The sequence below is a fragment of the Primulina eburnea genome, chromosome 9 (genome assembly GCF_022965805.1).
Source record: "Primulina eburnea isolate SZY01 chromosome 9, ASM2296580v1, whole genome shotgun sequence".
NCBI lineage: Eukaryota > Viridiplantae > Streptophyta > Magnoliopsida > Lamiales > Gesneriaceae > Primulina > Primulina eburnea.
The window spans coordinates 31,122,067-31,138,108 of record NC_133109.1 but is presented as its reverse complement, the minus strand read 5'-3'; the positions used below and the strand labels follow the sequence as shown (position 1 = coordinate 31,138,108).

The following is a 16,042-nucleotide window of genomic DNA, read 5'->3' as shown; positions in this document are numbered from 1 at the left end:
TACAGCATAAAGTACATCAATAAAATGTCAACAAATGTCTTTGATTCAACCTAAAGATTTGGATGAACATTTAATACAAACTTTCATTATTTTCTCATCTATTTATTTTTCCTTTTATTTGTACTTTTTAAAAACTAATTTTTTATTAATTATTATATAACATTTTATTTTTAATTATTTTCTTTAATTTTAGTTAATATATCTTAAATTAATGTATAAGCAAATTCATACCGATACTACACCAAAATTTTCGGTATACCGAACCAAAAAACACTTACATTTTAAAAAAAAAATTATGATTTATTATTTTAAAATATTATATATTTTAAACTTTTTGTATATTTTTCCGGTATTTCGGTATATACCAAAATTTTCAAATTGGATATCCTTACCGTACCGAAAAATTCGGTATTATTATCGTACCATACCGAAATCTTTGGTACACTTAAAATTCAGTAAATTCAATATTTTTTTGTTACGGTAATCTCGGTATATAGAAAATTCGGTATTTTTTCCCACCCCTAACAGGGCTTGTATTGACATGTGCTATATTACACAATTTTCTTTGAAAGAAGGGTTAATTTGATGAATTTCAAATTGAACTAGATAATGAAGCTCAATTGTCTTCATCAGCACAAGTTTATGAAGGTGAGGACTTTGATCAGTTATTTAACACTCAAAAACAACAACGAGCAAATGCTAATGCATGGAGAGATATCATAGCCAATATAATGTAGAACGATGTTGATTAAATTGTCATAATGATTAGATTTTTTTTTTTATAAAAGACTACTCATTATTTTGAGTGTTCTTTTAATAAAATTTTATTTTGAACTTATAAAAATATTATTATTAATATGTTGAATTGACATAAAGAATTGAAATTTTGATTTCAATAAATTGGATAGTTCATTTTTCGTTTTTCACAAATTAAATTGATTTAACTTTTAAGTAAGTAAAATTCATTTACATTCATAAATAAAAATAATAATTTAAAATTAAAGAGGTTATCTATGTCCAATAATTATTTTTAAAAAATTAATAAAAAATAAATCACAATTATAAACTACAAAATTCACATAATTCTATGAAAAAGTTTACAAAAGTCTACAAAAATCTTGAAAAAAAGTTTATAAGAGTCTATGAAATTTGTTTTATAATTCTATGAGATTCCATAAAAGTCAATAAAAATCCATCAACTCCACAAAAGTCCATCATTTAAAAAAGTCATTAAAAGTCTTTGAAAATATAAAATGAATAATATTTCGAACAAGTTGTTTAATAATTGACATGTTGAATCATATACATAATAGAACGATTTAGATTGATCATAACTGAATGATTACGATTTTTTTAATTTAATATTACAAAAATAAAATAGTAAACTTGGATATAAAATTAGGCAAAGGACGTATTTTATGAGAAATTTGTAGTTATGGTGTTCAAAAATGCGCAAAGTCGAATTGTACTGCACTCCTTTATGGAATATGCTTTTATTTTTTTTTACATTTTTTAATATGTCGATTATATTCCAAATACGTCACATATGAGACAGTCTCACGGATCTTTTGAGTCAAATCTCCACATATTTATATATAAAAAAATATTTTTAACTTAACATTAATATTTTTTCGCGACTGACTTAAATAGGAGATATGTCGCCAAAAATTAATGTGTCATGAAAATGTCTCATATGAGTTTTTGTGTTAAAATTAATAGCGGAAAATATTAAACTTTCGAAAAAATTGCATTATATCGTTTACGATTCTTGTAGACGATTGCTTTCTCAATGGATTATATATTTGAGTATGCAAAAAAAAAAAAAAAACATCTGCATTATATCATGTTTAATCATTACAATAATCACAATATAGGTAGTTGGAGACAATAATGTATTGAAAGAATTAATTACGCCGCTCCAAATTTGAGATTAAATCTATTGTGAGACGATCTCCTGTGTCTATAACTATTAATAACTATCATGAATAGTAATTTTTTGTTACATTAAAAATAATATTTTTTCATGAATTAAATTAGATAAAAATTCATTTAACAAAATTAACCTTTTGATACCGTTTTAACGAGTTTTATCTAATATCATAGACTAAAGTAATTTGAGCCTGTGTACCACCTCCATGTACTTTGATGTTGAATAACTTTTCAATTTATCAAAATAAAATATAATGTTTTGATAAATCAGAATAAATGATTAGCATTTAGCGGCTGCTGATGGGTAAAGGGATTAGACTAGTGCTGCATTGAAGCTTATTTTATTAGAGCTCTTCGCCGCGCTTTCTGCTACACAGCCGCTGCCGCCGTGGATCCTCTCACACGACGGGCACATAGTCAGGGTGGCCGACGGTAGCTGCATGTACAACGGCTGCTCTGATTTCAGGGTTTTTAACTCCTTAAGCTCCTTGTGCAGCCGCCGGTTCTCATCAGTCAGCCTGTCGCAGCACTTTCTCAAGAATTCACAGTCTAATTCCATTTGCTTCAACTTTGTCCTGCAAAAATGTACCTATAGAAGTTTGGCAACACTCTCGTACAAGAAAACAAGACTTGCAGAGACGGAAATAACCGATTTTGATATCATATTTTCGTTCTTTCGGGTTCATTTCATTCTATTCACGTGGGCTTTGTCTACATGATATGATGAATGGTCAAGATTTACCCGATGCATATATATGACCCACTTTTTTTTTTGAAATTATACGTGTAACAAGATTTTATCCGTTGAAATAAAATAAGGGTAGTGCCTATGTAGGTAAGAACCATTAACCATTATTATACAATTAAGGATACGAATATGAAACCTGGCTCTTCTGTTTTGGAACCACACTTCAACCTGTCGAGGTCTCAGCTTCAACTCCCTCGCGAAATCTTGCTTCTGCTTCTGATAAATGAGTATTGAACAAAAAGTTATTGTATATAACATTTCAAAAATTTCACAATCAAAATATCTTTAAAGTAGACTAGATTAAAATCACAGTGGTAAGAAAATTAAAGGAGAAAAAACTATACTGGATTAAGAGTGCTGTGGCGCTTGAAGCTTTCCTCCAAACGAGCGGACTGAAACTTGTTGAGTCTAAGCTTCTTCCTTTCACCAAACCCATCATCTTCTCCACAAGAAACTTTCTGTATTTCAACCTCTTCGCAGCTGCCATGTTCTCTTTCCCTCTTCACACTCAAGTTGGACAAAGACGAAGCACCAGTACTATCTTGTCTGAACAAATCATCAGCCTCACGATCCTTAAAAACCCTGTTGAAATCATCAAAATCTGACCTTTTAGCGACATTAGTCTGATCCTGGGTTCCACCACACAAGCTCAGAGTCAACGACGGCTCGGAAAATTTCCAGAAACGATCGATATCACCTTGGTCTGCAGGTGGTTTTCTTGAATTTTTAGCTTCTGCTGAATATGGGATTCCCAGTCCTAAAACAAGACGTGTTTTGTATGATTCATCGAAACCCATTTCTGTTTTTCCAATTAAGATTGGAGGCTTTTTTCGTGGAAATTTTGGAGTTCTGTGTTTGAAGAGTGGCGTCTGCAGATATATATATATATCGGAAGAAGCTGCGCTTTTTCCCCCAAGTTATGTGGGGATTATAAAGTAATGACGAAATAATATTTATATGCTGTGATCAAACAATTTACTAAATTATTAATAATTTTTAAAATTGAAACGCTAAGAGGAGAAAATGTAAAAAAAAAATAAAATAAAACAAAGTGTTACATGTAGTTTACTATCAAAATAAAGAGTGAGTTTCATGTGAGACCGTTTCGCGGATCTTAATCTGTGGTACGGGTCAACCCTACCCATATTCACAATAAAAAGTAATACTAAGGGAGTGTTTGGTTTGAGGGATAACCCACCTTATCCCTTGTTTGGTACGCATGATTATTTAACCAGGTCAATCCCTCCTATGAATGATTATGTTATATTAGGTGGGTTAAAATAATACATCATCACCCCATATGATTATTTATCCAACTCTTAATACCTACTATTTTTTCAATTTTACCCTTCTCTTATATTCAAACTCACCATCACTTCCCGCCACCGACCGCCGCCGGCCGACCGCCGACGGACCGCCGTCCGCCGGCAGAGCGCCGGCCGATTTTTCCGGCCGGCTGTTTCCGGCCGCCGCCCCGTCAGCCGTTTCCGGCCTCCGCTTTCGCCGCCGCGGGGGAAGGGCAATTTTGTCTTTTCATCAAAAAAATCAAATTTATCCTACGCTTAAAAATCTTACCAAACATAATATTATTTTACACCATATATTACAATCCTACCACAATCATTTTCTTTATCATTTACATACTAATCATTAGTTTATCCTATCCTTCCAACCAAACGTAGCCTAGCATAAAAAGTCATATTTTTTCATGGATGACCCAAATAAGAGATCTGTCTCACAAATACGCCCATGAGACCGTCTCACACAAGTTTTTGCACAAAATTAAATGTGTAAAACATTTTTTTTTAAAATCATCGTCGCAGCCAAACATAAAATTGTTTTATAATTCTTAAAAAACCATTTAAAACACACTATTTTTTAAAGTTAAAAAATTTTGTATCGAAATAGACCCTAATTTATACTACAAAAAATGAAAAATAAAATCAATAATTTGAACCCCACTTTGCTTGTAATTAATCTGCAATTATATATTTTATTATTATTATTATGGCACATGAATTTATATATTATTGTGCCCAACAAGGAGGAAACTAAAAGAAAGAAGCCTCTTTCATTCCATTTCCCCACCGCCTTTTAACATTTCAACTAGAATCATTGTAAATAATGAATAGCTGGGAGACACATATATACATCACCAACTTGTTTTGTCTTGTCATCTCCCAACCCATTATAGCCTCACAAAATTATCATCTTTTAAATGAATTTTTTAAAGTAAAAATTGGGTCATATAATTGTTTTGGACAACATTTGTCATTCTGATTTTTTGAAAGTACAAGCAACAGAGTAAAATAATATTATTTTTTCATGAATCAGAATTGATAGAGAGGGAAAAATAATGAGACCGTTTTATATTAGTTTTTGTATGTTTTTTTTCTATTTAATCCATTATCTATCTTCTTGAATGATAACAAGCAAGGATCGAAATTGCCTCCTTTTTTTTATTTATTTATGCGGGGATGGAAAAGAGAGGGAAAAATAACGAAGAAAAGGGAAGGGAACCGAATCTACAACTCAAGCTTATTTGAGAAAAACTAAAATCTCGTGTGAATCGGGTGAAGTTGAGTCCTAATATTCGTAGTAAAACGATTTTGTCATTATATAAAAGAACATGGCAAAAATTTGTGTGAGACGGTCTCATAGATCATATTTTATGAGACAGATATCTTATATAAGTCATCCATGAAAAAATATTACTTTTTATCCTAAGAATATTACTTTTTATTATGAATATCGGTAGGATCGATCCGTCTCATAGATAAAGATTCGTGAGACCATCTCACAAGAGACCTACTCAAAGAACATAGAAAGGGATAAAATTTAAACTAAATAGAACCATTTTTTTTTTGTATATATAAATAGATGCGCAAATAATTGGCTTATGAAATTATATAATATATGAATAAAGAATGATGAGTATTTTTGTGGAATTGGAAAGTGGAGGAGTATTATCATATTACTGGGCAGTGATCACATCCCAAATTATAAATGCATGGTCGGATTTGGTCACTAAAAGTTAGGTTTGTTGATTCAAGGTCACAAACAATATGCACATTCTCATTTTGTGTTACATCATCAAAATTTCACATATTTATCGAACCTAATTTTGTACCAAACTAATGATAAATTAAGATTAAATACATTCGAGTTTTGGATATTTTTTTATTTATTAATCTAGTCATATGAAAGTGTCCACCCTCGTGTCCACATATTTTTTTATATACTGCCCACCACCGTGATACATCGTGTCTATCAATTATATGTAACTCATCTATTGGATCTGATGAAACATATCAAAATTATTCATCTACTAGGTCAGTGTCACATCAACGATATACACGTAAGTGTGCAACATATCAAAAAATATATATATATATATACACACACACACACATACTTGTTTGATAAAATCAAAAGTGGCTAAAAAGATTGTGCGTTTGCACTTGCATCATCACAACTCTTTTTTCGCCAACGTCCACAATGGTCACAAAAGTGTTCTAAAGTAGGTGGTCCCTAATTCAGTTCCTAAATAATATTAGTGATGGATTATTTAGAAAAACCGGAAAATTAGGTCCGTCATTAATATAAGGCAAAAACTTCGTGATTTTCTCACATGTCAATTTTTTTAGACGGATCTCTGATCCGACTTAACCCGAATCTACTCATGAAAAAATTATCTTTGATGTCAAAAGTATTATTTTTCACTACAGGTATGAATCGTACCGACACGTCTCACGAATATAGATCCATAAGACTATCTAATAAGAGATCTACTCTTATTATAGATTCAGTGTATTTGTCCTCTACGTCTCTTAAAACACTCACAAATTTAATTTAATTTTTTGAAAAATAAACAATGTGTTTTTCCTACTCTTAATTGTCGAGGTTCAAATTTGTAAACAAGTTGAAAACAATATATATCAAATTCGATATTTAAATTTGAGTTTATTTAGCCGAATAATGTATGCAATTGAATTTGATCCGACACAGTTGATCTCATATTTGAATCCATAAATAAATTGATATGGATTCGAATTAACGTTCAGGTTTGAGTTCGTTATTTTTTAGATCGATCATAACTAAATATTGGATTCAACAAAAATAAAATTTAGCATGAGCTTAAATTGGGAAAAATTATAATAATAGCAATAAACACTAAATATAGGAGTGAGTCTTATGTGAGACTGTCTCACAGATTTTAATATGTGAGACGGGTCAACCCTATCCATATTCACAATAAAAAATAATACTCTTAACATAAAAAGTAATACTTTTCTATGGATGATCCAAATAAGAGATCCGTCTCACAAATATGACTCGTGAGACCGTCTCACATAATTTTTTTGCCTAAATCTAGTGGACATGTCATCAACTTGGAAAATAAATTAATTTTTTTCAATCTTGATTTTTAGTTATTCGAACAATAATTAAATTTTTGCTAAGGTATTGTAATTTTAAAATTTATTTGATCAGACAAAAGGGACCCGCCAATGATTTGGTATTGATCATGGATTACGTTTTGGTAACTTCTATTCTAAGTTAAATTATTAACGGAAAATTAGAGTAGTGTAAAATTAAGTTTTGTTTTACTATATCAAAAATGATAGCAGAGTCGTGTAAAATTATTTAAAAATTAAAATACTATTATTATTGTGTCATTAAATGTTTGAATGAGATATTTTCACAAAATTATGGATCCGGACATATGTTCTAGATTAATATTTACATGACTTGTTTCGATACTTTGAAATATTTATAAGAAGAGCTAATCTAGGTTAGACATCAAGAACAAAGATTAACACATAAGAGTAATAAGATAAGCTTATAATTCAAAATAATAGGTTCTTAGAAATAATATTGAATTCATCTAAACTCTCGAGAGATCTTAGAGAGATCCAGAAAATGTTACAAATCTATAGTAATTGGCTATACTATGTACTACATAAAATTGAGGAAATCGTTGAAAAACAAGAAGAAATTGTTGGAACATTAAATGATATTAAAAAAAATCAAATTATAGAACAACAACTAAGTTATAATAAAAGAATATCCAAGGAAGGTTACAATAATGCTTTGGTACTAAACCTTTATTATACCAAAGAAGGAAGACCAAGGTAATGCCCAAACCTTTAACCGATGAATAAAAAACGATAAACTTTGAGGAACAATATATAAAATCCATTGGATATAACCCGAATGCACTCCGTTCAAAGAAGCACAATGCTTAGTTTATTATATGGAAGCATGATGAACTATGTAAAAAAAATCATCTAAATTATGGTATATAGGCTGAAAACCTTGTGCAACTATGTATGTTTAGGCTACATGTCTTTAAGAACATGCTTAATGTGTATAAAAACGCACATACAAAATTCGAGGAGCTAAAGGATAATTTTGAAAATATATAAGTGAATAGGGATTTCAAACAAAAAATTTAGGGGCTAAGGGGTGAGGATAAATTGAAATTTGAGAATTGAAAGTTATTGCCAAATTGTCCAATGATTAATTGTCAAACTATATTTATTAGAGGTGTTCATCGGTCGGGCGACCTTGTTGAATAGAGCTTGTCCAGCGTGGTTTGCTTCGCTATCATGTTTTGCATACTATTGCATTAGTTCGAGAATTTACTCGGTACACATCGAATGATAGCAGTTGCGAATTCTTATATTATAAAAAATAGTGAAATGTTTCTGATATAAAGTAGTGCTATAACACAATTATCAGTACTAGTATTAATTTCCTCAAGACGCCTAACTGGCTCTATTAACACATTTTGTTTTCTCGAATAATTTCAAGGATGGTATGATTTTGTTCGTAAATCGAATCGTTTGATAGCAAGTTTTGAGAATGCTAGATTTTTCAAGATTCGTTGAATATAGTTCGGTCGCAACAAACAATAAAGTTTTAAATTGATCAAAACTCAAATTTAAAAGCACATATAACATGCAAGTGCAACATAATTGTTTGTCATTCTTTGCATAGTGAATGACGAGAAGGATTGTTGTATGTCATTTACATGGAAATAGAACTTTGATGGTGCCAATAGCAAAGTACAAGATATCTTTTAACCTCAATGGGTAAAAGGGCTTTATCATGTAGCAATGACTTTCATTAAAGCAAAGTCTTTTGGCACTACCACTCTCTCACTTTCTATCCTCTATTCTTACCCTCACTCTTTAGTTTTAAAATGATCATTATTTATTATATTAGAAATCATAAAGAATAACTTTTTTACTTATTATGTTATACCTAACTAGAATAATAACTTCTATATTCAATTGTATTAAATTTTACCTAATTGAATTAAATATAAGATACAAATCTTTATTTTTATAAAGACAAAAACTTGTGTGAGACGATTTCACGGATCGTATCTTGTGAGACAAATCTCTTATTTGGGTCATCCATGAAAAATTATTACTTTTTATGTTAAGAGTATTATTTTTTATTGTGGATATCAGCATGGTTGATCCGTCTCACATATAAAGATTTGTGAGACTTTACCTAATTGAATTAAATATAAGATACAAATCTTTATTTTTATAAAGGCAAAAACTTGTGTGAGACGGTCTCACAGGTCGTATATTGTGAGACATATATCTTATTTGGGTCATCCATGAAAAATTATTACTTTTTATGCTAAGAATATTACTTTTTATTGTGAATATCAGTAGAATTGACCCGTATCACATATAAATATTTGTGGCACCGTCTCACAAAAGACCTACGATTTTATAAAATAAAAGAATCTAATAAATCATTTCATCATAGCTTTGGAAGACTTTTTGTGGGATTACAAAAAAAAAAAAAAAAAAGAGAGAGAGAGAGAAGTAGAAATACCTATCCATATTCCCATGAAACCCACCACACCTTTCAACCCAACTCCACCTTTTGGTTTCACTTTTATTTATACTTTCTTAGTGAAAATCTAAACCACCATGTATTCATGTATGGTTCCTCTAAGTTGATCTAAATTTTTATTTTCCCCATTTATTTAATATAAGTTTGGTTATTGTCAAATAATTTGATTATTTTTTATTTTTCGTCAATTTCGTTGACATGATATTGCTGATTTGATATCAGATATTAATATATGTCTAAGCACTACAATCAGCACTCTAACAAAAAAAACTAAAAAAAAAAAACAAGTTATTAAGCAAATATTAAATTTATATGAGTAAAAATAATTTGTTACACGAATTATTGATTAAATAACAAATTGGTACACAATTTTGTTCTAATTTTACATATTGACCGAATTAGGGCAGATCTTGGATGAAATTTAACTAAAAAGTCTATTTTTCCCTTTAGCACACAAAAATATACATTTAGTATTTATTTTAAATTAAGCATGTTTGTATATTATATTTAGAAGTCAAAAAACAATGTGGTTAAAATTTTGATTTGTACATAGTTTTTAATATATTAGATAGATTAAATAGTTTATACCTTCCTTGAAAAGATTATTATCTATGTAATTTTAAATAAATAAATTATATATTTTTTATTTAGCTAAGATTTTATTGAATATTTTTTAATTTGAGCAAAATTCTTATTCTTGACTTGAAAATTAATTTAAAATTTTCAAAATATATTTTATGTGACAAACCCGTCGAGACGATGATCAAACCGACTTATTGTGCCACATTTTTATGGACCAACAAATCAAAAATTAAAATTTATTTAAGTACAATATGGTGGAGGCAAAAATTTGTGTGGGACGGTCTCACGGGTCGTATTTGTGAGACAGATCTCTTATTCGAGTTATCAATGAAAAAGTATTATTTTTTATGCTAAGAGTATTACTTTTTATTGTGAATATGGGTAAGGTTGACCCGTCTCACATATTAAGATCCGTGAGACGGTATCACATGAGACCAACTCTATGGTGGAAGCCTAGTACTAAAAAAGAATATATATATGTAAAAATAATAATTCACGTGTGAGGAAATTGTGATATCCAATCAAAGATTTCGATTGGAATCAATTCTATGGAAATACTTGTACGCATGATTATGTTGTAAATGTGGCTCTAATCAAATTCATATTCGAAATTTAGAAAATAAAATTCTAAAATTTTACATTAGTTATAATAGTTTATAATAGGTAAATAAAGGGACAAAAAGACGATGGTAATCACGTGTTTTAATTGGTGAAAGAACTAGATTAAGAGGTGTTGAATGTTAATGCGCATATAATTTATTAAAATTGCAACTTTTTTCTTAAAGAATCTATCGACTCTTCTTCTTTCTTTTAAATTTTGAATTCATAATAACATTGTAAATTTCAGGTTGCATTTTGATGAATAAATTTGAAATCTATGGATTAAGAATAAAACAATAGATAAAATCTTAAATGTATATATTAATTATTTGCACATCAATTTCATAAAGTAGAATGAATTTCAAATACTTATGTTATTGAGTGAATTTGAAATATATCAATCTAAACATAAAGTTAGTGTATTTCGGGGTTGAAGAGACTATCCATTTGAAGAGGAACATGGTTTTTTGTACTTAAAGTTGTAAAGACTTACTGGCTTTGTTAGGATTTGTTCGTATCATATTTTTCCATCTTTTTAGTTTATTTTTAAGAATTGTGACTCTGCGATACGAATTATGTAAGAATTTTGAGGATCCGAGGCTAAATTAAAATTTTAGTTTCTGATTTTTATAGTTTTAATATTATTATTTGAAGAGAATGTCTCTTGTAAGATGGTATCACGAATCTTTATCTGTGAGACGGGTCAACCCTACCAATATTCACAATAAAAATAATATTTTTAGCATAAAAAAAAGTAATACTTTTTCATGATTGACCTAAATAAGAGATCTGTCTCACAAAATACGACACATGAAACTGTCTTACACAAGTTTTTGCCTTATTTGAAAAATGTAAAGAGTTATCAGCCATGGTTGTTGATTGAGTGAGCAACAAAGAACACGTGGTTTGACTTGAATTTTGTGAGGAAGCAATGCTAAAAATATAATATAAACTATAAATTTAACACTGCAATGGTTTGAGTCTGCATTCCAACTTCATGTATTTCGAGGTTGAAGAGACGACTATCAATTTGAAAATAATAATAAATTATATACTGAAGTTGTAAAATGTCGACATTTTTTATATTAATGCTTCAAAAACTTTGGAAATGCATAGTTTAATGTTTTGTGCTAATGGCATGTTCACAATCAATGTAGCGGGAGGGCACAGAACAGACAATCAAATACTTGAAACTCACAAGATTTATTATGAAGGAGAACATCACAGTCACGTGAGGGAAGTTTGAAAACACACGTAGAGAAACAAGGAAACAAACACTGAGAGAAACATAATCAGTTTTAACACCGAGAAAGGAAAACCAAGAACATAACCACCATGCCGAATCTCCGCTCTGACTTGTCGTTATCCAAGACATGCCCACTGACAAGGATTATCTGATGATATTATCTACACATTCATATTCAACTGAACAGAGTTGAATGTGAATGTATTACGGAAAGTAAGAACTTAGAGAGAAGACAATTATTAAAAACGAACAATGCTCTTCTCTGAGATTTCATTAACCTCTGTCATACATCAATTTGCAGCAACCTTCTCTGCAACCTCACTATCATTTGCAGCTCCATCATTTTCCATACAAACATCTGGTGCCAAACGGTCAGAAGATCCAGCATTAACGTTCTCATGTGCCTTTACTTCTTCATGTACAATCACGTTTTCATCTTTATTTTCCGCTTCTGTACCTTGAGCAACTTCAAAAGTTTTGTCCGTCTTATTTGCTTCCCTAAACTCATCATTCTTAGTTGTTTCTTTCCCTTCAGTATCTGCAAGTTTATCATTCTTATCACCTCCAAGGAGTTCTTTATCTTCAAGATTTAATACGGGATTCTTCTCTGCACTCGCAGCTACTTCAAAACCTTTAGCGCTATGGTGATTGTCTCCTTTCCCTGTGAAAGATCCATCTCCCTGAACATTCTCTTCAATGAAATCTTCATCATTGTCCTCCATCGAATGAGCTTCTTCACCATGGCTCTCGTTCTCATTTTCATTTTCAGATTCGTTCTCTACTACCTCCTCATTAATCTCATCACCTCTGTTTCCCCTCCATTCTAGACGCCGCATCCGCCTTCTCAAATCACCCAACTCCCTCTCCATCAAGAACAATCTTTCCTTCAAAATCAGATTCTCCTCCTCCAATTGAGCAATATGGGTATCCTGATCATCCACTCGATTCTCCAGCACGTTATGATACTCCATCCCACCAACACTGTTTGGATTATATAACATCTCGAAACGGCTCAAGTCATGATCCAATCTCCTCTCCACCTCGACGTGCTCCTCCACATCACTCTCGCTGGAACATCCTTCATCTTCCTCCTCATCCTCATGAGCCTCAATTTCATGCCCAGGCGATCTTAACCTAATCAACCCCTTCATCGACCCATATCCATCGACACCCCATTCTTCCTTAGCCATATCCACCAAAACCTCCCTGGATGGAGAGAATGTAGGAGTAGGCAAAACTGCAGGTGTCACTGGACATGGAGAAACTAAGGAAGCGATACCGCCACTCTTCTTTGCTCTAATTAAAAAGGAAGTAGTATTCCTAGGAGCAAATGGAGCAGATCTGCTATTATTGTTGTTAGTACCACCCACATTCATATGTGTGGTATAATTCTTATTATACTTCTTCTTTGGGAAGAATTTCCGGGTCTTTAATTGATTCTGATACTGCAACTCATTCAAAGTAGGAGGCTTGTAGTTATTAAAATTCGAACTCCCAACAACACCACTGCCAATGGTGTTGATGCCTCCAATTCCACCAGCATTAGAGCCAGCCTTTAAGGACTTCTGCTGCTCCTGTCTCCTCTTGTCTACCTTTTTGCCCTTCCAACTACTCCTTGGCCCCAATGCTTTGTGAAAGGTAGAATGAGGCGGTTGCATCGCACCAGGATTAGGGTTATGGAACTGTGACGGAGGAGCCCACAAGCCATAACTCCGGTTCATCAGAGCCATCTGCCGACAAGACGCGTAACCAATCAGATTACCCAAATTAGAAATAAATGGAGGATTTGCGAAGGGTTTACTCAATATTAAACACAATTACCTGTGGCTGAGGCTGGTGGTGCGGATTCATTTGATTCATACTGATCAAGTTCTGATTCATGTTCATCAATTGCTGCTGCTGTTGATTCATCATTGCAGCTTGCTCGTTCATCTCAATGTTTACGGCTAATCGATCGAACTGGAAGAAAAATAATAATAAAGAGGTAAATCCAATCCTTAAACATGGGAAATTCAAGAATTATTTTACGCATCAATACAACAATGAATTCATACAACAGATTTCAACTTAACAAGTAACATCACATAAAGAACATAGCATGTTACCCTATTTCATCTTTTCCTTAAACAGAGGCTTACCAAATTACCCTAGATTGTATAGCACAAGGAATGGTAAAGAAATTGAAAACAGGGGCTGCAACTATACAATCAAACAATATATATTTCAGCAATCCAGAAATGTGTAATGATATAGAGAAGGTAATTCTAAATTACCATGATTCTTTAATTCCATATCATAATTAGAAATAACAAGGATAACGCAAACTTTGAAGTTTCCTTCTTAATTCTAGGGACAGAGCATAAAATTGTGAATCATTCTTAACATGGCATCTTCAAACCGTGAACCATCAAACCACCTAATTCTTGGGTGAGATAAAAAGAACATCGTCCTTCAATTATCGGCATAACCTGGCTTGGAGATTCAGAATTCAAAGTAAAAATCCTCAAATAATATCGGCATATCTCATATTTCCGTTAATAAAAAATGAACAATATCAGATGAAGATTCGATACGCGATCCGGTACAATGCTTAAAATTCAAAATAGAATTAGGCATACAAAACTGTTATTTCATTCCTTACATTTTCCGTTTGATTCTTGATAAATCAACATAAATTGTCATAGTTTAAATTTACATAGTTTAGATTAAAGATCTAAGGATCCATAGCCGTGAATTTTTTCAGTTAGATCCTCAGAAAACGAAGAAGCTTACCCCCAAACTGTAGCTGGTAGCGTAGTAAACACTGATTCGAAGCTTAAATGGATCTCCCAACTTGAATTTTTGGAAGAAATCCTATGAGTAAAATTAGGGCTTTTTTCTGTTTCTACCCGTTGGTAACGTTTGTCATGCGGTTTTTAATTAAATAATATAATATAAATAAAAATTAACCAGAATATCAACAAAACAATATAACGTAATAAACCGGGGTCCTGGAAAATTAAGTGAGAAAAAGAACCGGAGTCTCAAACCCCGGCTTTTTTGTTAGTTTTTTATTTTCTAATTTAAAATTTTTAATTACTAGAATCACTATTATTTTTAAAAAAAAGCTTTAATTTTTTTAAAAATACATACACATATAATAAATAAATCAATATATCATGATTATTAACCACGAATATCCTAAGATTGTGTCTGGTTGGGTGGATTAAACAAGGTTAGATAAATAATCAAATATTTATCTAATGTTTGGTTAAAATTTTAAAATACTTTAATAATCACTTTGACCTGGTTTAAGACCATATTTAATAGATAATTATTTGATTATTAATCTAATAAAACAACTGAGATAGGCTATCAACACTCATCAAATGACATTTTTATTCTCTTTGATTATTTGAAATTCGGAACTTATTTTACACGATGTCAAATATTATTTTGTCGTTTATTAAAAATACGCAATCTACAAATATATTTCTAATAAATATAACAATAAAATTAATATTCAAAATATTTTTACTATTTTAATTATTAATTAAATTCATATTTACAAATATATTTAAATTAATTTTAATAAATATAAAATATAATAATAAATATTTAATTATCTATCAAATTATTTTAATAATATTTATAATTATTTTAAAAAAAACAAAAATATTGTAATTATTACTAAACTTTATTTAACAGTAACATTCAAAATATTATAGCTATTTTAATTATTAAAGTAAATGCATATTTACAAGTTTATTTCTAATAAATATATTTAAATTAATTTTAATAAATGTAAATTATAATTATAAATATTTAATTATCTATCCAACTATTTTAAAAATATATATTTAATTAGCATTTGAAGCATTTTGGTCATTACATTAAAATTTATCAAATTAATCCATCATTTTAAAATTAAACCAAACACCATGTTATTTATCTCACCATACTATTAATCCATATCTCTCATTTTTTAATCACTCTAATTGTTAATCATTTATTTATCTCATCACACATAACAAACATAGCCTAAGAGTAACAATATTGTTAATACTAACAACAACAAA

The 16,042-nt window shown here is 30.5% G+C and overlaps 2 protein-coding genes across 3 annotated transcripts; both read right to left on the bottom strand.

Annotated features, from left to right (window-relative positions):
* Positions 1-1,880: 1,880 nt before the first annotated feature.
* LOC140840548 (homeobox-leucine zipper protein HAT22-like) lies at positions 1,881-3,573 on the bottom strand. Of its 2 annotated transcripts, XM_073207727.1 has the most exons (4): positions 3,284-3,573; positions 3,022-3,223; positions 2,814-2,893; positions 1,881-2,504 (listed from the first exon to the last, which is right to left on the bottom strand). In XM_073207727.1, the coding sequence occupies exons 1-4, from the start codon at positions 3,472-3,474 to the stop codon at positions 2,243-2,245; spliced, it is 735 nt and encodes a 244-aa protein (XP_073063828.1). In that variant the 5' UTR covers positions 3,475-3,573; the 3' UTR covers positions 1,881-2,242. The 2 variants fall into 2 exon arrangements, with proteins under 2 accessions (XP_073063828.1, XP_073063827.1); XM_073207726.1 differs by having other exon boundaries at positions 1,891-2,504; positions 3,022-3,571.
* Positions 3,574-11,922: 8,349 nt separating this feature from the next.
* Positions 11,923-14,895, bottom strand: LOC140841648 (uncharacterized). The gene is made up of 3 exons (XM_073209209.1): positions 14,757-14,895; positions 13,806-13,943; positions 11,923-13,714 (listed from the first exon to the last, which is right to left on the bottom strand). Exons 2-3 carry the CDS (start codon positions 13,914-13,916, stop codon positions 12,275-12,277), a joined length of 1,551 nt encoding a protein of 516 aa, XP_073065310.1. The 5' UTR covers positions 13,917-13,943; positions 14,757-14,895; the 3' UTR covers positions 11,923-12,274.
* Positions 14,896-16,042: the final 1,147 nt, after the last annotated feature.

Excerpts from the sequence above, each read along its gene's own strand:
- LOC140840548 (XM_073207726.1), bottom strand. The coding sequence starts at position 3,474 with ATGGGTTTCGATGAATCATACAAAACACGTCTTGTTTTAGGACTGGGA. Across the intron at positions 2,894-3,021 it reads GCCACAGCACTCTTAATCCA|AAGCAGAAGCAAGATTTCGC; the intron begins GTATAGTTTTTT and ends CTCATTTATCAG. Across the intron at positions 2,505-2,813 it reads TTCCAAAACAGAAGAGCCAG|GACAAAGTTGAAGCAAATGG; the intron begins GTTTCATATTCG and ends ACATTTTTGCAG.
- LOC140841648 (XM_073209209.1), bottom strand. The coding sequence starts at position 13,916 with ATGAACGAGCAAGCTGCAATGATGAATCAACAGCAGCAGCAATTGATG. Across the intron at positions 13,715-13,805 it reads ACCACCAGCCTCAGCCACAG|ATGGCTCTGATGAACCGGAG; the intron begins GTAATTGTGTTT and ends TCTTGTCGGCAG.